General features: G+C 57.4%; 2 protein-coding genes across 18 annotated transcripts; one reads left to right on the forward strand and one right to left on the reverse strand.

The window, feature by feature from the left end:
- Positions 527-7,962, forward strand: PRICKLE4 (prickle planar cell polarity protein 4). 3 transcript variants are annotated; one of them, XM_021377288.1, is made up of 8 exons: positions 527-1,482; positions 4,611-4,763; positions 4,853-4,960; positions 5,043-5,180; positions 5,255-5,455; positions 5,674-5,860; positions 5,939-6,253; positions 6,525-7,962. In XM_021377288.1, the coding sequence occupies exons 2-8, from the start codon at positions 4,614-4,616 to the stop codon at positions 6,998-7,000; spliced, it is 1,575 nt and encodes a 524-aa protein (XP_021232963.1). In that variant the 5' UTR covers positions 527-1,482; positions 4,611-4,613; the 3' UTR covers positions 7,001-7,962. The 3 variants fall into 3 exon arrangements, with proteins under 3 accessions (XP_021232963.1, XP_021232962.1, XP_021232964.1); XM_021377289.1 differs by lacking the exon at positions 527-1,482 and adding an exon at positions 1,505-4,353; XM_021377287.1 differs by lacking the exon at positions 527-1,482 and having other exon boundaries at positions 1,504-4,763.
- LOC110388220 (trithorax group protein osa-like) lies at positions 7,848-19,598 on the reverse strand. 15 transcript variants are annotated; one of them, XM_021377272.1, is made up of 18 exons: positions 19,303-19,598; positions 18,444-19,174; positions 18,144-18,257; positions 17,855-17,926; positions 17,344-17,409; positions 12,684-12,725; positions 12,437-12,538; positions 12,039-12,152; positions 11,684-11,821; positions 11,357-11,436; positions 10,890-11,020; positions 10,631-10,764; positions 10,409-10,531; positions 10,002-10,115; positions 9,726-9,851; positions 9,322-9,441; positions 8,617-8,724; positions 7,848-8,380 (listed from the first exon to the last, which is right to left on the reverse strand). In XM_021377272.1, exons 2-18 carry the CDS (start codon positions 18,651-18,653, stop codon positions 8,198-8,200), a joined length of 1,977 nt encoding a protein of 658 aa, XP_021232947.1. In that variant the 5' UTR covers positions 18,654-19,174; positions 19,303-19,598; the 3' UTR covers positions 7,848-8,197. The 15 variants fall into 15 exon arrangements, with proteins under 15 accessions (XP_021232947.1, XP_021232954.1, XP_021232949.1 ...); XM_021377279.1 differs by lacking the exon at positions 18,444-19,174; XM_021377274.1 differs by having other exon boundaries at positions 18,456-19,598.

Genomic DNA, 19,606 nt, shown 5'->3' on the forward strand with positions numbered 1-19,606 from the left:
CATGGGTTGGTGGGGCTGTTGGGGAACTCAGACTGGGCAGGAGGGGATGGGGGGGCTCAGAGGGGGCAGGAGCCGCATGGAAGGTGTCAGCGGAGCTGGAGAAGTCGGTGCCCTCCCACCGCAGGCACTGGTGCTCGGGGGGGCCCTGCGGTGCCCCCAGGACAGTGACTGCAGCCAGTGCTTCCAGCACGACCCCCAGCCCGGCAGCACGCTGTCTCCCAGCAAGGACTTTGCCCATCACCCCCCCCTCCCCGTGAAGCTGCACTGGCAGCTGTGGGGCCCTGGGGAGCAAAGTCCTCAGCAGTGACCAAGCAATACGGAGCTGTGGCGCTGAGGGCCCCCGCTGTGCTGACCCTCCCCTGGAGCGGGCCTGGGCCCTGCAAGGTCCCTGAGAATTGGTGCTGTGCAGCCCCATGGAGCCATCTGCGAGTGGCGGGGGGGGGAGGGGGAGGGGAAGGAAAGCCTCAGCATCCCCGACCCCTGTCCCCCTCCCCACTCCTCCTTCCCCAGCCCAGGGAATTTTGTAGAGATATAAAGCACTGCAGATGCAAGATAGAAATTTCAAAAATCAGGGATATAAAACACAATAGCGCAGTGCAGGAACCAAAGCACTGTCCCAGCCCGGTGCATCTTCTGACAGCTCTCCATCCCTTCACAAGTCCAGGCACTGGTCCTGACCTCACAAACCGACACAGGGCTCCCAAAAGCCCCAACGCCGGGCTCAGCCCTGGGCCTGCTCCATATGGAGCTGGTTGTGACCAGCCCGGGGTCATACCAGCAGGTGGGAAAACCTCAGGCAATCCACCAGCTGGGCTCTGCCCTGGCAGGCTTTGGGAATGATGGCTCGTACCCCAATTCCTGCCCCAGTGCCATCGCCGAAGCCACACTCAGTGGCTCTGGGAGAAAAGTAGGACATCCTGGCTGCCCTACGGCTGAGCGCCCGGTGAGAACCCCGCGGAGGTTCCCCACCTCTCCGCTGGGGCATAATGACACCTCCCCTCTTTTCATGAAGCTCCAGCTCTTTCTGATGTAGGGAGGAAAAATACATCGCGGCGGATCATAAAAGCCATCCAAACGCCGACCCGGGGCGAAGCGGGGCGTGGATACTCGGAAAATGAGAGGTGGCGAGAAAACACGATGCGATGGGAGCGCGTTCCCTGCAGGGTTAACCCTCCGCCGGCCCCTGCCCGTCCCCTCCCCGTTCCCTGCCATTGGCTGCCGCTGTGGGTTTAGGCTAACGAGCCTCTAATTGGGACCCCAGCTGACACGGCTCCAGTTTCCTGGGCAGGCAGATTGACATAACAACAACAAAAAAAAAAAAAAAAAAAAAAAAAAGGAAGAAAGAAAGGAGGAAAAAACAAAAACAAAAACGAAACACTGCCCCGGCTGCATTTGGATGTTGAATGTTTTCCTTTCGCTTTACGAAGTCCGCTCAGCTCAGAACTCCGACTCGACGGGACAGGACGGGACGGCACCGGGCTGGTAGGGGCTTCCGCGGGGCTTGGGGGGGCGGGGATCTCGGGAACGGGGAGGGTACCGGATGGCTTCCCCGTCCGGGAATTGTTGGGGGGGGGAAAAGGAAGGGTGGAAACCGGCACGAGAGAGAGGGGGGTCGGCCGGTTCTTTGCGGGGAGGAATCGGCGGTGGGAGCTACCCCCGAGGCCTTTGTCTTCGGGGAAAGTGTCCCCGGACAGCGACGTCCTTCGGGAGCCCCCCACCCGCTCTCCGGCTGCAGGTGCGGGGTGGGGGGCAGCTCCGGACGGGCGTTGTGCCGCGGGGGTTCCTCCTCCGCGCGGTGCGAACGGGGCGGTGCGGGGTCGGCGATGGGGCAGCGCGCAGAGATTGGTCTGGTCCGGATGGCGCGGAGCGGTGCTGGGGCTGCGCTCGGCCCCGCGTTACTGCGGGGTGATAGGTCACTGCCGCTCCGAAATGCCCCCTGCAGCACCGGCGTGTCCCCCTGCCGGCAAACAAGCCGCCGTGCCCCAACCGTCCCCTCCGGTCCCTTGGGTGTCAGAGCGGGATGCTGAGACCCCCTCACCCGCAGCAGTGTGGGGCTCAGCAGTGTGCTGCCTGCCCCCCATGCCGATGGCCCTGGAGGTGGCTGTGCGGTGACACCAAGCATCGAGCTGCTCTGCCAGCCTGGCCCCACCATGCTGCAGGACGAGCTGCTCCGGCTCACCCTGCCAGACGTCAGCTTATCTCACCCTTGGAGAGATGCATCTTTATGGCTCTGCATCTTTATTTCCACGTACATTCGCTGCAGCTGTGTTGACAGGAGCTGAAGCACAAACAGGTTATCCCGTGGGTGAGGTGTGCGTACAGAGCCCCTGGGAGCTGCCAGTGTTTGGGGCGTTGGAAAGAGAATCTGGTCCTTTTGGCAATGGCCAGCAGTTGTGTTTCCTCAGGGCCGTGGAGCTGCGGTGTTTGGTGCTCTGGGAAAACAGGGCAGAGGTGCCTGGAAGTGGGGCTGCCGCCATGGGGAGGCGGCTTCAGGATCCCAACTGGCTGCAGCAGGCACAGATCAGCCGCGCTGAATGCCAATGCTGTGACCTCTGCAGGAAAGGTCCAGAAGCCCCACATGCTCCCGCAGACAGATAGGGACAGGGGCTGGCTGATTCCAGGGAATTAAAATTCCCATGGATTTCAGGGAGCTGTGATCCCTTCCCCAAGGCAGGAGCATCCTACGGGGTCACTGGGGTGGGCGGTGCCTGCAGTGGGGCAGCGATGGCTGTTTGCAGCCCTATGAGCACTGAAAGGCTCCAAACAGGCAGGGGGCCACAGTGGGGACATCAGCCGTCCTTTGGAGCAGGGCCGAACGGTGTCAGTTTGAAGAAAGCCCCGGGATTAGAGGCTCTAAAAGCCTGGAGGTGCTCCGTGTGGTGGCACTCAGTCCCTTCTGAGGGGGACACAGCTCCGTGCCCAGCACTGCTGGGAGCATTCCGCATCCCTCCGCAGGGAAGAGTGATGTGGGACCGCCTGGAGGCAGTGGGGAGGGCAGAGGGGATGGGAGCAGAGGAGATGGACCTGTTGGGGCTGCCCGGCTTCTTAGCATGGGAGGCGCGTACTGCTGTCACAGTCTAATTACAGGGACCTGTCTGCAGCCCAGACGGCTGCCAGCCATCGTAATCACATCAAACCGGGCTGGGCTGGGTTCTCCTGCACAGTCCCATTGATTCACAGCCCTGTCCCCAGCCTTACCCCAGCGGGCTCCTGCTGGATGAGATGCTCTGTGTGGGTAGGACCCACTCTGCTGCATCTGTGGGGCACATGGGTGGTCCGACGACAGCAGATCAGCTGTGCAATTTGGGATCTTAGCAAACAGAGCAAAGCTTGGGGCTACCGTGCATGTCCTGTGGGAGGGATGCATTACCCACAGGGACTGAAGGCGGCAGCAAGGCTAGCATGCTGCACTCACGGGTGTCTGAATTCAGCACTCCACGGATGTGACAATGCTCCATCGCAGCTGTGGGGCTGAGACTGTTCACTGATCCAACACCACCGGTGGTCCTTCACCAAGGCGGTGCCACTGTGGGCTGCGAATACACAGAACTGGGCCAGGTGTGTTCATCCCACCCCCTCCAAGCAGCAATCTATAGCCACGCACAGCTTTGAAAAGCAGTATGCAGCTGGCCTGCTCCAGTGTTGGCAAGGATGGGCAGACCCCAGGGAGCAAGCCGCCCTTCTGCTTTATCCCATTGACTGCCAATCTGCCGCGTTAATCATTGACCTGGGTGCACGGCTGGGAATCCTGAGCTCAGAGCCCTGCACACACGTCCTGGTGCCCTGAGCTGCTGCGCTGCAGGATGCACTGCTGCTGGGGAAGAGCTGTGGGAGGGCCTGGAGCCTCCGAGGGCTGAGGTCACCAACCCTCGCCGCTCTTTCCCGGGAAGCCTTTTTGTGGAGGATGGCAGCCCTAGGGCAGCTCCCGGGGGTGTCAGCACGGTGCAGCAGGTCCCACAGGGAGAGCTCCGGGCTGGTGTGCGGGGAGCCCTAGAGCCACCGCATCGCTTTGTTTTGGAAAGCCGAGCCAGGAAGGAAGTGAGTGGTGACAAACGCCGCGTGGGGAGGGGAGGGGAGGGGACGGGACGGGACGGGTTTGCACCGCACAGCCATGAGCCAGGCACGCCGGGCGAGCAGGAACAGCCGCTCGGGGCAGAACAATAGCAGCCCGGAGGGAATAAATTATTTTCCACCAAATTGGGTGAGACCGAGGTCTCCTCCCACTGCTCCGCTCAGGGACAGGCCACTAACCCAGGGCTCAGCCGTGCCGGCAAAGGGCTGGCGGCAGCTGGGGGACATCTCCGCTGTGGGTGAGCAAACGGCAAAGTGCGGCTCCTCCGAAGCTGCCCCAGGGTGAGCACAAACGCCCGCGGTCCCCCCTCTCCCCCCCAACTATCCTTTCCCCAGCGCTCCGCGCCCGGCAGGCAAAGCCCCCGCCCCGGCGAGCAGCCTTGCTCCGGGAGGGCTTGTTTGTAACTCCAGAGATCTCTGCGGAGACTCACCGAAGGGCCTCGAGGTCCCCGCGGCGCAGTCCCACCGGGATGACAGTCTCCTGGGGACAGACTTCTCTGCGCCGAGGCTCTCCCGCAGCTCCGCTCCTCTCTCCGCAGCTCATGTCCCGGCCGAGTCCCTCATGGCCCCAGCGAGACGAGCCTCCCCCGTGCGGCACCGCCATCCCGCTCCCCCCGGCCTCGTCCGACAGCGACTCCGGCTGTGCCCTGGAAGAGTACTCGGAGCCCCCTGCAGAGCCCTCGCCCCCCGAGGTGAGCAGCTCCGACCCCGAGGGGCAGACGGCGCTTTAGCCGAAGTGACGCCGCTTCATCCCCTCGGTCACCCGCCTGTGTTTCCCAAGGTCGCCGCCTGCTTCGAGAACCGCCCCCCGGACTCCCCCCGACTTGCCGACAGGAGCCGGCTCCGTGTCAGAGCCCTCCTGCAGCAGCTGCCGCCTCAGGACTGCGATGTAAGAAACGCACGCGTTCGCTTGATGCTGCCCTCCTCGCGCTCCGCTGGCGCGGGTCCCTCACCGCTACCTCCCCGCGCAGGAGCGGTACTGCCCCGACCTCGAGGAGGAGGAGAGGAAGCAGCTCCGGGCGTTCAGCGCCCGCCGCCGACGGGACGCGCTGGGCCAGGGGGTGGCAGTGCCCGTGCCAGGCGCCCGCCACGGCTGTCCCTGCAGGAAGGTGAGGCCGCTCCCCCACAGGCAGCGCGGGGCCGTCCCCGAAACGCAGCCTGACCCCAATCCCGTGCCTCGCAGTGCGGCAGGAGGCTGAGCAAAGGGGACCCTGGGATTGCGGCGTCGCAGCTGGGAGAACAGCTCTGGCACCCGCCCTGCTTCTGCTGCCACGTCTGCCACCAGCCCCTGGTGGACCTCATCTACTTCCAGGAAGATGGGAGGATCTACTGCGGCCGGCACCACGCCGAGCTCTTCCGGCCGCGCTGTGCCTCCTGTGACCAGGTGGGCACCGGGCAGAGAGATGCTTTGGGCTCTGTTCTGCCATCGTTATGTGCGCCTGTGCTCTGCTGGCAGCTGCAAGCACAGCAGGATGGGCCGGAGGAGCTCCCGTCCCACACCCCAGAGAACCCCATGCCCACCTCAGAGTACAAAAAGGTGCGTTCTGGGCGATGTATTCTGTGGCTAGGTACCAACAGGATGGTTTGTTTGTCCCCTTCCAGCTGATCTTCTTGGAAGAGTGCATCGAGGCAGAGGGCCGGCGCTGGCACCCAGAGCACTTCTGCTGCCTGGAGTGCGACGCGCCGCTGCATGGGCAGCGCTACGTGATGCGGAGCGGCCAGCCCTGCTGCCGCAGCTGTTTTGACAGCCTCTTTGCCGAGCTGTGCCAGGCCTGCGGGGAGCCCATCGGTACGGCCGCGCTGCTGGAGGGGTGGGTGGGCGGGCAGCTGTGGGAGAGCCCCCCCCTCACTTGTGATCCCCTCTCAGGTGTCGACAGCGAAGAGGCCACGCACCAGGGTCTGCACTGGCACGCCCACGCCACCTGCTTCTGCTGCAGCCTCTGCCGAAAGCCGCTGCGTGGGCAGCCCCTCACTGCCCGCTGCGGGCGGCTCTTCTGCTCCGAGAGCTGCAGTCTGGGCCAGGATGCATCCTCTGCTGCTTCCACCACATCCGATTCCTCTGACTCGGCCTTTGTGTCGGCCCCGTCCCCTGACTCAACACCCGTCTCCCGAGCCAGCCATGCCACCAGGGCTGGGAGCACTGCGGCAGCTGGGGGCTGCAGACAGCGGGTGGAAGGGGCTGGTAGGGACCTGAGACCTTCGCTTGCAAGGGGCTGGGAGGGAAATGGAAGCAAATCCAGGTTCTGGGTACTTCAGTGGGGGTACAGCACATGTATGCAGCCCAACTCAGGGCTGTAACAGCAGCTGGGGGCTCCTAGCCCACCTCCTGCAGCTGAGGTTTGGTTGGGACAGCCCTGCTTTGTATCCCAGTGCAGCCCTTGCTGCACAAGCAGCTGCAGCAAGGCAGGCTCAGCCTCCTCCTTCCTCACCTTTCCTTGTTTTCCTTCTTCCAGAGATGCTTCCAGATCATGCCTCCACACATCCTGCGTTCAGGAGCCCTGAGGACCACGGAGCTGCTGTGGAGAGGAGCAAGGATGCTGTGTGCACAGGGATGCTAGGACCGCCAGCCAGCCACCCCTCTGATCCCCAGCCCAGTACAGGGGGTCCCAGCAGGCTTCTGGGAGGTCCTGACCCCCGAACACTGGCGGATGATGGAAATCCACACTTTCAAGTGGGTGTGTGCCCTGCCCGACCCAGCCCATGTCTGGAGGACACTGACCCACAGGATGTCATGGAAGAGGATGACTCTTGGTGTCCCACCTGCTCCTCATCTTCAGATTCGGACTCAGAAGAGGAGGGCTTCTTCTTTGGGAAACCCATCCCCAAGCCTGGGATGAACTCTGTGGGCAGGGAGCCCCAGCGCCTGGAGCGGGCGGGTTGCAGGATGGCAAAGCTGCGGGGCAGCAGCAAGCACTGCAGCGTGTCCTAGCACAGGGACACTCAGCAAGCAAGGGTCCCCAGGTGCTGCAGAGGCAGTGGGGCAAAGTGGCACTTTGCATGGTGTTTAAGCAGAGGGGCAGCAGCTGGGTGCCATGTATGGCACTGCCATCCTGCCAACGATTGCAGTGGTCTCAATGCATTCCAAGCATCTTTTGGACACAGCCCAAGGCTGGGGTGGCGGAGGGGAGGGAGAAGCCACTGGGATCTTTCACCGGCAGCTGCTGGCAAAGCACAGCCTGCAATTCCTGCTGGCCTCTCCCTCAATTAGGAACAGGTAAAGCGAGCAGGGAGCAGAGAACCAGCAGCCCGCACTGGGGCACAGTCTCTGACTGCTGTCTCAGACAAGCCCAAAGCCTCAGAGAGCAGCTGTACATTGGGGAGGGCAGCCAAGGACATAGGACAAGGGCAGACACTTGCATGGCACCTGCTGCAGGGACTCCTGCCCAGACTGGACAGGAGGGATCTGGCCACCAGGGTCAGATCCAGATGCTAGGTGAGAATCTCTCACCTGCAGGGACATCTTGAAAGACAAGCGCTGATGCTGCCCCACACTGCAGGGAGGAGACCGGTGGGGCAGCTCTGCTACCATGATGGACTATGCTCCAATAAAGCTCAGCTGAGACTTGAATACAGGAGAGCCAACCACAGCTGGCCTCTTTCTCTCCAGCCTGGGGTTGCAGTAGCATTAACCGTGCTGCTGGAGACTGTGTTCGATGGGAACTGAGGGGCCCCAGGGAAGGACCGGGCTGGGGTGTCACTGTGAGACCCCTCCCTGTGCAAACTGGCCCCAGCAGAACAGGAACAGAGCTATAGCAATGCAAAGGCTAAACCAGGGCTGCAAAAGAAACTCATTTTTATTTATGAAAACAAGAACAAACCCTGAGTTTTAAGAGAGACTCTATGAAAATCATGAATAGAATAAAGACAAGGGGAGGCCCCTCCCCACAGTTACTCTGCCTCCCCCCACCCTCTAATAAAACCACCTCCCTCTGTCACTGTAAATACAGGCTTATGTATGACCTGTCCCTTGTCCACAGCCCCCAATTACCCACCAGCAAACATCAGACCCAACCACCCTCCAAACTAAGACACCTCCCTGAGCCCCCCCATCCCCAAGAGGGACCACATCAGCACATCCCTACAGCCCCAGCACGGGCTCTGCCAGTGCAGCCCCACTGCACCCCGCTCAGCGGCTGGGGTGCGTCTCGTCATACTGCTGGATGAAGTCCTCCATCTCCTTCACGAGGCGGTTGTGGACCTGGAGCAGGTTGGCTCTCAGTGCCTGCATCAGAGCCACCTCCATGGAGGGATCCTTCTGCAGCAGCATCATGGACACCATGGCAAAATTCAGGCAGAACTGCTTGTACCCCTGCAGGGAGTAGCACGGGGTCAGGATGAGGCACCCCAAAACCTCCCCACCAACAGCACGAAGCCCTCTGCCTGGGGATTTTTTTATTTTTTTTTTTGCCTTAGGGTGTCCTATGCTGAACTGTCCCAGGGCTCGCCTATCACCCAGCATTGCTTTTTTCCCCTGTGGGTTTTGAACCTCCAGAGTTATCTTCTCCATGACCAGTCCCACACCCCTGTGTCTCTGCTGGGACTCACCTGCTCGATGCTCTCCTTCTTGGCGAGGATGGCAGCAGATCGCAGGTCTGTGCCGGTGGGATGATGTGCAGAGCACAGGGGGCAGGGTAAGTGCTGGAAGCCTGCAGCCTGGATGGTGGAAGAAGTGAGGTAGAGTTGGATGCTTTGAAGGGGAGAAGGCGTGAGCAAGGGAACAGGTGTGGGGCTGGCACCACATTGGAGCTGCCAGCTGGGGACCAGTCACTCTGGGGGGGAACCTACTGGGACCTCGCCACTCTCCCCTCATGTGCAGGAGGCTGCCCCTTGCTTCCCCCTTCCAAGCAGCCCCAGAACCCTTGCCTTTGAGACCTGAAGGACCCACTGGCAGTAAATCAGCCTCTCTGCAACTCTCTTGTTTGCTTCATTAAAGCTCCACTCCTGGGGTTGTTCACGCTCCAGCACACTCTCAATCCCCAAGTTATTTTCTTGGCCTTTCTCCAAACTGACTCCAGTTATCGGCCTCTCCTGAACTGCCAGCACCAGGGCTGATGTGGGCTCCGCATCCAAACAAAGCAAGGCTTTAACCCCAGGACATAATCCTGTGACTGGGAAGGCCACAGAGAAAATCCCCCCGAGGCTCCTGGGTTACATTAATGTTCCTGAGCCTCCCTGCAGGTGCTTCACAGAGACGCAAGGGCACCGCCATTCCTGCACAGTGCACAGGAGAGGGCAGGGCTGTGCACGTACCGGCTGTGTCCCAGCCCAGGGAGGGTGCCCGGTCCTGGGTGATGCTGCTGCCTCAGCGCAGATGTTGGAGCTGGCCTTGCTGGGCTGTGTGTTGGTCTCTGCAGTAGCTTCCAGTGGGATCTGTGAGTTTTCAGATTGGTGAATGCCACTCAGAAGCAGTGGGAAAGCACCCAGGGGACGAAGACAGAGGCTATGTGAGAGCAGCAGGAGCCAGCACTGCAAGCTAATGCTGCTGCCTTCAGGAAGGGAAATCTCAAGCACTCTCTCCCAGGAGGAAACAACACAGAGTAGTACAGCCACAGGATAAAACCCAAACCATCCAGGGCAGCTGCTGCCTCGGCTTCACCAGCAACACGTGGCAGATGCTGCCATCCCTGGGAGGGCAGGCAGAGCCCAGCACGTACCTCCAAAATCGGAACAGCACTCACAGTCTCAGCAGGCTCCGGAGATAATGGACTGTAGGGATACGGCTCAGCACTTCCACTAGCCTCACTGACACTTGGGCTGTGTGGCTTTATCTGTGCAAAGCCCTACAGATGCATTTCAGAGTCCACAGAAAGGGATTTTGATACACCCCGGGCAAATGGAAAAATGAGGTTCATGGAGGGGACCGCAAAATCCCACCTCCCTCGTGGCATGACATTTAGGCAGAAAGAAGAGGCAGATGCACGAGTGCATACCAGCTCCAAGGCTTCCTCCTTCCTGGTGCAGGTTATCTCCAGTGAGACTGGCTCCAATTCCAAAGCAGAGGGCTGCTGGTTGCCTGCAGCTTCCTGTCCACCTTGTGGCTCAACCTGCAGGCATGCAATAGCGTGAGGCAGGGATGTTCATCTGTCCCAGAGAAAACAGCTGGGAGAGAGGACAGACAGAGTGCAAAAACCCAGAAAAGCCAAAAAAAAGGGGGCTTTGCAGCCCAAGAGAAGAGTCGGGAAAACATCCTGCTTCCAATTCTGTCCAAGAGATACTGAGGTGAAGAGGGAAAGAGAGAGAAGCGAGGTGTTACACAGGTCAAAGGGATGCTCCGAGTTGGGCAGCCCCTGGGGAGAAAGTATCTCAGTATGCACTTGGGAAAGAGGTGCACACATACTGGCTTTGATCCTGCTGCGGGCTCCTGCTCCGTTGCCTGGGGGTTGGTGGCCAGGCTCTTCTCTGGGCTCTTCTCTGCATGCCCGGGCGGATCCAGCGCCTCACTGCTTGCCACCAGCAGGCCCTGGGGGAAATGATGCTGGTCAAGTGCATGGCAGCACCAACAGATTCACATAGCCATGAAATTCGAGTCACCGCTGTGTACTTGGGGTAAAAAACTCACCTCATCCACCTGCTCCTTGCTTTGCACACTGTTTTTGCAGGTAGTAGGTGACTGGGGAGCACTGAGGTGCTCTTTGACCCCTGGCTGGCTCTTCGGGGAGCAGGACCGAGAGGGCTTGGAGGACGGATGGTACCCTGTGGAAACACAATGGGACTTAATACACAAAGTGCTAATCCTCCCCATGCAGGCGCTGCTGGCTGCACACGCCACAGAGGGGTCCTGGGCAGCTGCCGACAGCCAGCACTGCAGCAGCACAAACCTGGGGAGCTCCTGGGAGAACGGCTGCGGTGTGTTGTCTCTTGCTTGATGGGGAGCAGGAGTCGGCAGCGTCTCCGGTATGGGCCACAAAGGCGCTGGGGTGCGTAGTTGTCCTGGAAGACTTCTTGTTCCCTACAGGAGAAAAAGCAGCCCCAAGGGAAATTCAGGCTGGCAAGGATCTCTGGTGCAACCTCCCACCTCCAGGAGGGTCAGCTTCAACGCTGCATTGCCCTGGAGTACTATTTAACCCAGTGCACCCACCTGCTGCCCCCAGCCAATTGCTGTGTGCTAGAGCTGAGCCTAGACCTGTTGGCACATTCAGCACAGCTTCCCCGCCACCTGAGATCCCAGAGGGGACCACCATTCCTCCGCCAATGCATGGGAGCTATGCTCAGCCCAGACCCGCAGCAGGATGCAGAAGCCAACCCCTTTCCAGCCCATTGTCCCACCCCTGGTGCAGGCACCCACCGTAGGAATCCAGCAGGACGCTGCTCCTGGCTGGGGAACTCAGGCTGGGCAAAGAAGTCCTGGTGACGCAGTGGTGGTATCTGAGGGGAGCAGTGATTTACACCTTGAGCAAGTAAGGAGACACAGCAGCTGGCACAAGGGCAGAGGAGCACTGCCTCTGCTGCCAGCACAGTGCACGGAAATGCAACGCTGTTTGCTGTCCTCATCACAGGGCAGTAAACCACCCGTGCCCCCTTTTGCCCTCTGCCTATCTGTGGTGCCATGGCCACCGCCATCCCTCCCCAGCCCGCCTCTCCTCACTGGCTGCAAGTCCTAGACAAACATTACCTCATGGCCTTGGTGGTCCTCTCTGTAGTTCCAGGGAGGTGGAGGCACATCACACTTCTGGGGGGCCCATCTCCCATTCTCCTCATTCCAGAGGAACTCAACAGGGCCAGGGAAAGGCCTGGGCTGCCAGGGACCAGGCTGCCAAAGCAAATCGCTGCAGGTGAGGACAGCAGCTCATTCAGAGTAGCCACGCATCCTGCAGGCTTCCATGGGGATTTTGGTTTTGCTCTGGGTTCCCCTGCCCCCTGAGCTCTTTCCAACCCTCCTCTTCCCACGGGAGTCCCAACCTTTGGCCAACCGAAATTTGGAGGAAAACCCCAACAGCTCTGCCCAGCTGCTCACCCCAATCTCTTACCAGATGCCCTCTTCCCCTGGCTCTCCAGTGCTGGTGGTCCCGTGGAGGATCGCGCCAGGCATCCTGGGGGTCATGGGCACGGGGAGGTGGTGGCCCAGCCTGACGTGGATGAGGCTGCAGAGAGGACACAGGGAGTGGAAAGCAGGATGAGATCCTCCCTGCTGCTGCAGCCTCCCTCTCCACCACCAGGATGCCAAGCAGCGATGGGGAGCCCAAAACCCTCCCGTCCAAAGTCACAGACAATTCCCAGCATTCTCAAATCTCTCCTGTACCACAGAGACGCTCTCCCAGCTACTCTGCATCACAAGGGATGGAGCAGTGGGTACCCATGCACGCTGCCCCAGAGACAAGTCCCACAAAGCTCCTGTGCTCCCAGCCACAACTGCAGCCCCACCTACCTCCCAGGGAAAGGCCCGAGGCCCCCTCCTGCAGAACCTCTTTGAGGACATCTTGCCAAAGTGTTGTTCCAGCCTTGATCCGTGCAGGGAGGAGGTGCTTGGCTGTAAAGAATAGGGTGTGGGTGAGCCACAGCACACACAGCCACCCCTTGTCCCAGAGAGCAGCACGGCCCAAACTATGGGACAGCAAGGAGAGTAATAGCAAGAAAAAAAACCAAACGTCTTTATCTCCAGACCGGGGTTTTACCTGGCACACTGCTCCAAGGGGTCCTTGAAGGGGGCTCAGCTGCTGGAAGAGACCCAGCACCCGTGAGCGTGGGATGCAACAGGGACAGAAACCCCTACACGCGCAGGGCTGATTGCACCACCTCTGTTTGCTGAATGCAGCCCAACAGGAAGCAGTGGGTGTCAGCAGCTGGGTGATAATCCCCCCCTGGCCAGCTACCTTTGTTCCCCTCCTGCCCACTTATTTGCTGCAAGGTGCCAAAAGGCAAGCTGCAACACCTTCCAGGAGTCTTCAGTTTTTACAGAGCACCTCCTAACATTGGTTGCAGCTGCTGGGAACACTCATCAACAAGAGAAGCACAAAGTATGGCTGGCAGCTGTGGAATATGGCCCAAGCACAGCCTGCCGAAGGAGGGGAGAGGTCACGTAAGACCAGAGAACAGGACACGGCACAGGTCCGGTAGCCGGCCTCTGTTTGATAACGAGAGCTGCCCCTAGTTGGGCAGGCTGGATAAGGCCATAGCTGTGCCTCTGTCACTCCAGCCACCCTATCTATGTTTAACACCACACAGCCTAGTACTCACTTCAAGAACCCGAGCTGTGACCGGAAACTGTCAAGAAAAAGAGAGAATAACACCTTTGGCAAAGACATGGAAAACATAAAACAGTGGAACAAAAACAAGGTCTTAAGGAATCAATAAGAAGATTTGCTTCCTTTGCTTTCCTTTTTTTCCCCACAACTCATGTGTTTTCTATACCCATGTTTATACCTTAGTTTGCGTAACTTGGGACTTAGTGTTTTATTGGTTATAATGGGAAAGCACATGAGAAAAGGGTTTCTAGGCAGGATGCTGGAGCACATCTGGGGCTCATCTCAGCCAGCCTGAGACCTCCCCAGCATGCAACCCCTGGATCCAGACCTGCGACCGGTGTGCCAGCAGGACAGGTCATATAGACTTACCTAACCTAACTGACATTTCGCGGGATACTGATTAGATATAGACTGTAACAGCTTGCTCATAGCATGTTTAATAAATTGTCTGAGTGCACCTGATATGCGTCAGTGAAGTGTGCTGCAATCACTGTCTTCTCGCTGGTTGCTATGAGCCAGGGAACAGGGCACGACAGCACCCCCCCCTTATCTCCTAACAACTGCACAGACCCCAAAAGGCACCTCTTCTCCAACTGGTCTCTAATAAACAGAAATAGACAATTTCTTCTCCCTAATCCCTCTTACTAACGTTGGTTTAAGGCCCAGTTTAATGCAGAGCCTTCAAAATGGCTACGTTGTGCCAGTTACTCGATTGGCCGCACCACAGCCCCCATTCCTGCCTCATTCCCACCTCTGGAGGCTGCTGCAGGGACGGTCAGGAACAGAGTAAGCACATCTCCTGGGCACAGAGCCCCCGTCCCCAGGGCATGCCTCTGCCTAGATCAGCCACAGCCACGGGTTCCCCAGGACGCTCCCAGCTTTGTGCTAGGGGCATTTTGGGGAGCAGCGCACCCCAGCAGCACGGCTGCTCTGGCACAGCCCAAGGAGGTGAGAGGGAAGGCTGAGAGGAGCGTCTGCTTGGTGTGTTGCCCTGGCAGGACAGGGCTCAGCACAAAGGGGTGCTGCCTTCACACTCACCTACGTAGATGGCGGAGGCTGAGGAGCAGAGAACTCCGCTCCTCGTGCAGGGCCGGCTCAGCTGCACCAGGACAGTTGGGAAGCTGCAGTTCAGCTCTGCTGGGTTGGCCAAGAGCTGCCTGGGGATGACGTGCTGCCAAAGCCGTCTGTGTCTGCTCACCTTCTAACACCATAGCGGGGTTCATCTCCGGCTTGCAGCACTGCAAGCCCCATGGGCTGAGCCTGGGGCTGCTGGCAAGCTTTGCCCATGGGGCTGCTGCCTGCCCAGCACACCCCTGCTGCTGCAGCCAGGCACACGACACCTCCTCTTTCCCCTCGTTTCCATCCTGAGCGGCGTTCCCATTTTGTTAGCACTGCCCAGCCAAATATGTTAGTGCTAGGTGCAGGCATCTCGCCCAGCCATCTAATGAGATGCATCACTTTTCTGCTGCTTAATGAACATCTGCTTTGTTTCAGGTCTGAAAGTTGATGTGGGTTTGGATGGTGGCTGGGAACACACTGATAACAAGCTGGTCCAAACTGGTCTGTCCTGCAATGCTAACTCCCCTCCTTATTCCAGAGAGTAAAGCAAAGTTTGTGACCTTGCAGTAACACGGGAAGGAGATAAGGGAAAACAGGGAGACCAAGCTTGAGCTTGCTGCTGCCAAACACTAGCAAAGGAGAAGATAAAAAGAAAAATTCCAAGTCTTAAGCAGAGTAAAACCTTAAAAGATGCCAAGTGAGCAGTGCTGTTAACAGTGATGGGGCAGCTCGTGGCCCATTGGAGCTGGCTGCTTCTCAGCGCTGCTCCCACCGGGCAGATAACACACAGCTTTCCAGCTGGTCGGTTAATTGTAGCCTCTAATAGCTACAAATCAATTAACTAACTGGGCGGATCAATTAGCTCTTTGGGATTTGGGAAGAGGATACAGCAGCATGGACAAACACGTCCACAGCCTAGAAGGCCAGTGTGGCAGCACGTCACCCTTGCAAGGGGAACATCCGGAAGCTATGGCAGCTCCTTGGCTGCTGTCTTCCTACCAGATCCAGGTCCGCCTCCTGATGACCCAGACATCTGCAGACAGGAGGATAAAGAGCTCGCAGGGACGTGGGGACAATGCCAACTGGGTGAGCAGGTGGTCTCGCCTAGGATGGGCACCACAAGTTTTGGCTCAGGGACTCCTGTTGACCCTCCAGTTCCTTGCAGGGAACTCCAGCTCTGCTTTGCATTCACTGTCCATCTTTCTCATCAATCTCTAATCTAAAAGCACTGCTACAGAAATGTCTGTTAGGTGACCAGATTCTTTTTAATATTTATTGCTTGTATAGTAAGGTTATAAGATAGAGCAGTTACAGGGTTCACGGTGTAAAAGTCTAGGACCTTTTTTTGCTTGATATGACCTTATTTTGCGGAGCTTAGCAAACAGGTGGCTGTGCATGGTATCATGACATATACGTGAACACAGACGAAAACACAGATCTGGCAGAAAATCAGCAGGTAAAACAGAAGTCTCTGTCACTGGAGAACAGTTTGAGCTAGACCCAAATTTGCAAGGTTTGCTGTCCCTGGAGAGAGCAGCAGAGCATCTCTTTATGAGCAATGTCCATTGCCTGCGTGGGCTGCGTGTGTGCCCCGCAGCAGCGACAGCACAGGCCTCTGCGAGTGCCTCAGTGGTGCAAAAGTCCCCTGCAGAGCTGGCAGAGAACAAAGTTTCCCCCCTCAGAAAAAGCAGTGAAGGCTGAAACTGCAGCCCTTGGAGCGATGGAGCTGGCTTCTGAAAGGGCAAAGCCCAGGGGCTGAGGAAAGTAGGGGAAGGGGATAAGGCAGAAGCGGGAATAGCTACAGTTCCTTAAAGTGTAGCAAAGAGCAGGAAAGAGCCAAAAAAAGAAGGAAGTGACCAGCAGCGCTGCAGAGCCAGAGCTGAGTAAAACGCGCATGTGCAAGGCTATGCCCATCTATTGCCATCCTGCCGACACGTCCCACCAGAGCTTATACAGTGATGCCTTTTGGATCGGAGCAGCGTGGGTTGCCAACACCCCAGCTCTGGCAGCCATGTCTGGAAAATTCACTCAGACACAGGCAACATCCCACACAGCGTTGCAGGCATTCCCTCACTTTCCATGCTTTTCTCTCTTATCTCTCATCCTGCACGCAGCAAGCCTCAGGCAGCAGCACAGCTGCCCTTATCATCCGCTATGAAACATTGTTCCCAGGCACATAAATCTTCCAGTCCAACCAGCACTGGCTTGGCCAGGAGGTGATGGCACTCACCAGGTGGTAACTTTCCACAGCAGGGGAAGCGCATGGCCCGGGACACCCCAGATTTTTGGTTTTTGCCACTGAACCACTGCACGGGCAGCTTGCCATGGCTGGGGAGGATGTGTCTGCTCAGGAGCAAGTGTGCAGCATGTGTTTGCTGGCAATGAGCTTCTCTTTTTGCTCTTTTACGCTGACCATGAGCTTCTGTTTTCCCTTAGTGACAGAAGCAGCCATAAGGGTGACCAGATAGTAAGTGGAAAAGAACACAGAGAAAGAGACATGCTGGCCCAGGAACTACCAAGCTGGGAACCCAGCACATCCTAGAGGAGCATCCTTGAGAAGTACACTTGAAAAAGTGAGGATCTTGAGAGATTCTCGATAAGTAGGGAAGAAAGAAACTACAATAATGATCCTGCTATCTGGGAAAGCAGAAATCAGATTGGGAAACTGAAAATCAGCACAGGAAAGCCGAAGTCAGCAACAGGCAATGGCTGCTCCAGGTGGCAGTGTTCTCCAACGCTTACTGTCTCTAAAGAGAGAAAGGCAACTCAGCATCTACCCAGAAGAGAGCGTCTCAGAAAGAGCTACCCTACAAGAACTTCTCTATGTGAGACCTCCCAGCAGATGGATCCTTGCACAGACACAAGGCAGGCTCCCCACTTGATGTGGCACATCCATAACAGCAGCCTTCATCATCTGTCCCCCCCTAACACCACAGCAGAGAAACATGACCCTGTCTGCCATTCTTATCACACCACCAACCCTCCCCAGCCCGCCTCTCCTCACTGGCTGCAAGTCCTAGACAAACATTACCTCATGGCTTTGGTGGTCCTCTCTGTAGTTCCAGGCAGGTGGAGGCACATCACACTTCTGGGGGGCCTGTTATTGATAGAATAATGGACTAAAATTTGAGGTTTCAATTATCAAATTTATTAATTATAATGAGCAAAGAACAAAGAGGCAATGCAGCGCTGGGCGACAAGGGAATCTATGTTCCGCCAATTGCCGCGAGGTTTGAACTAGCATACGGTCCTTTTATACAATTTTCTTCCTGTCGTGGTGTACTCTGCGCATGATCGAGCTGTGGCTAGGGAGTCTTCTTCTGTTTCCTCAGCATATTCTTCTTGACCTCTTCTAGTGATTTCCATATATGGTGCGTTACAACTTTACTGGTCAGTTCCACAATTGCTAACTTTTGACCATATTGTTTCAAGTTCCATAGGTTTTTGCAAGCTACACATTCTTACTTCCTGACAAACATTTCGCAAGCTATGCCCTTTTTGCTTATCAGTCTTGAACAAACATTCCTACTTCCTGACAGGGCCCATCTCCCATTCTCCTCATTCCAGAGGAACTCAACAGGGCCAGGGAAAGGCCTGGGCTGCCAGGGACCAGGCTGCCAAAGCAAATCGCTGCAGGTGAGGACAGCAGCTCATTCAGAGTAGCCACGCATCCTGCAGGCTTCCATGGGGATTTTGGTTTTGCTCTGGGTTCCCCTGCCCCCTGAGCTCTTTCCAACCCTCCTCTTCCCACGGGAGTCCCAACCTTTGGCCAACCCAAATTTGGAGGAAAACCCCAACAGCTCTGCCCAGCTGCTCACCCCAATCTCTTACCAGATGCCCTCTTCCCCTGGCTCTCCAGTGCTGGTGCTCCCGTGGAGGATCGCGCCAGGCATCCTGGGGGTCATGGGCACGGGGAGGCGGTGGCCCAGCCTGACGTGGATGGGGCTGCAGAGAGGACAGATGGAGTTGTAATAAATTCATTGATAGCAACCGCCAATTGTTGCATAAATTTATTTATTGTGATACAGAGCAAGCAAGCAGCGCTGGTTGCGCAGGGAGTCTTCGCTCCACCCACACGCACACCCAAAGGAGGGGTGTTAGGGGTTTTATAGGGCATGGAGAAGGATTTACAGAAGGATTTACAGCAAGTCCACTCCCAGTGCTGATCCCTGACTGTTGCTTCAGTGACTGTTGTTTCAGCCGTTTAACCCTGCGCATGTGTGGACTCGCTCTTGGGTTCAGTCTTGCTCCTTCTGGCGTGGGGGTGAGGGTTCTCTTCCTCATTTGTGACCACAAGACTGTCCTTCTGTGGCTGAGGGTGAAGTGTTTTTTTTTCCTCATAAGCTTGTCCTTTAGGCGTGTTGCACAAGCTAATCCTCTACGTGACACCTGTTCTTTCCCTTTTTAGTTAGTATTCATTAGCTTCTAGTCTTTCCCTTATCTATGTCTTAGTACTTCTTTATTAACACTGTAATAAATTCATCGATAGCAACCACCAATTGTTGCATACATTTATTTATTACGATATAGAGCAAGCAAGCGGCGCCGTGTGCGCGGGGAGTCTGTGCTCCACCAGCACGCACAGCGAGGGAGGGGTGCTAGGGTTTTTTATAGGGAGTAGAGAACGATGTGTCGGAATGATTTGCAAAAAGATCTACAGGATGCCCGTCCCTCGTTCTGATCACCCGATTATTGCCTTGGTGCTTGATTCTGCGCATGCGTGGACTATTCTTGGACTTGTCGTTGCTCCTTTTGGGGTTGTGGTGAAGATCCTCTTCACCTGGAACTGGCAGATGAGTTTTCCGCTGCACCAGACGCGTTGCACAAGCTTGTCTGTTAGGCGAGCTGGACTTGTTCCTTTCCTGTTAGGCTTAGCGTGAGTTAGTTTTTAGCTTTCCCTTATGAGGCCCTCTTTTAGCACTTCCTTATCGACACGAATCATAATGAAATCTCTCACAGTATTGACACGAATCATAATGAAATAACTCACAGAGTGGAAAGCAGGATGAGATCCTCCCTGCTGCTGCAGCCTCCCTCTCCAGCACCAGGATGCCAAGCGGGGATGGGGAGCCCCAAACCCTCCCATCGGAAGTCACAGACAATTCCCGCCCTTCCCAGATCTCTCCTGTACCAGCACAGACACCCAGCCCTTGTCCCACAGAGCAGCAGGGACCGAGCACGGCCCGGGGCGCGCAGCCTCCACGGCGGGCGCAGGCCGCGGTACCTCGCGGAGTCCAACCGCTTCGGCACGCGGCGAGGCGTCACCGCGCAGGCGCAGAGAGCGACGCCGTTCC

The sequence above is a fragment of the Numida meleagris genome, chromosome 25 (genome assembly GCF_002078875.1).
Source record: "Numida meleagris isolate 19003 breed g44 Domestic line chromosome 25, NumMel1.0, whole genome shotgun sequence".
Lineage (NCBI taxonomy): Eukaryota > Metazoa > Chordata > Aves > Galliformes > Numididae > Numida > Numida meleagris.

Bases quoted from the DNA above. Each gene is read 5' to 3' on its own strand.
- PRICKLE4 (XM_021377287.1), top strand. From the start codon at position 4,542: ATGACAGTCTCCTGGGGACAGACTTCTCTGCGCCGAGGCTCTCCCGCA. The intron at 5,456-5,673 runs GTGGGCACCGGG...GTCCCCTTCCAG, and splicing joins GCTGTGCCTCCTGTGACCAG to CTGATCTTCTTGGAAGAGTG. The intron at 5,861-5,938 runs GTACGGCCGCGC...ATCCCCTCTCAG, and splicing joins GGCCTGCGGGGAGCCCATCG to GTGTCGACAGCGAAGAGGCC.
- LOC110388220 (XM_021377272.1), bottom strand. From the start codon at position 18,653: ATGAGGAAAAAAAAACACTTCACCCTCAGCCACAGAAGGACAGTCTTG. The intron at 12,539-12,683 runs GTAAAACCCCGG...TATTCTTTACAG, and splicing joins CCCTTGGAGCAGTGTGCCAG to CCAAGCACCTCCTCCCTGCA. The intron at 8,725-9,321 runs GTACGTGCACAG...TCCACCATCCAG, and splicing joins CCTGGGCTGGGACACAGCCG to GCTGCAGGCTTCCAGCACTT.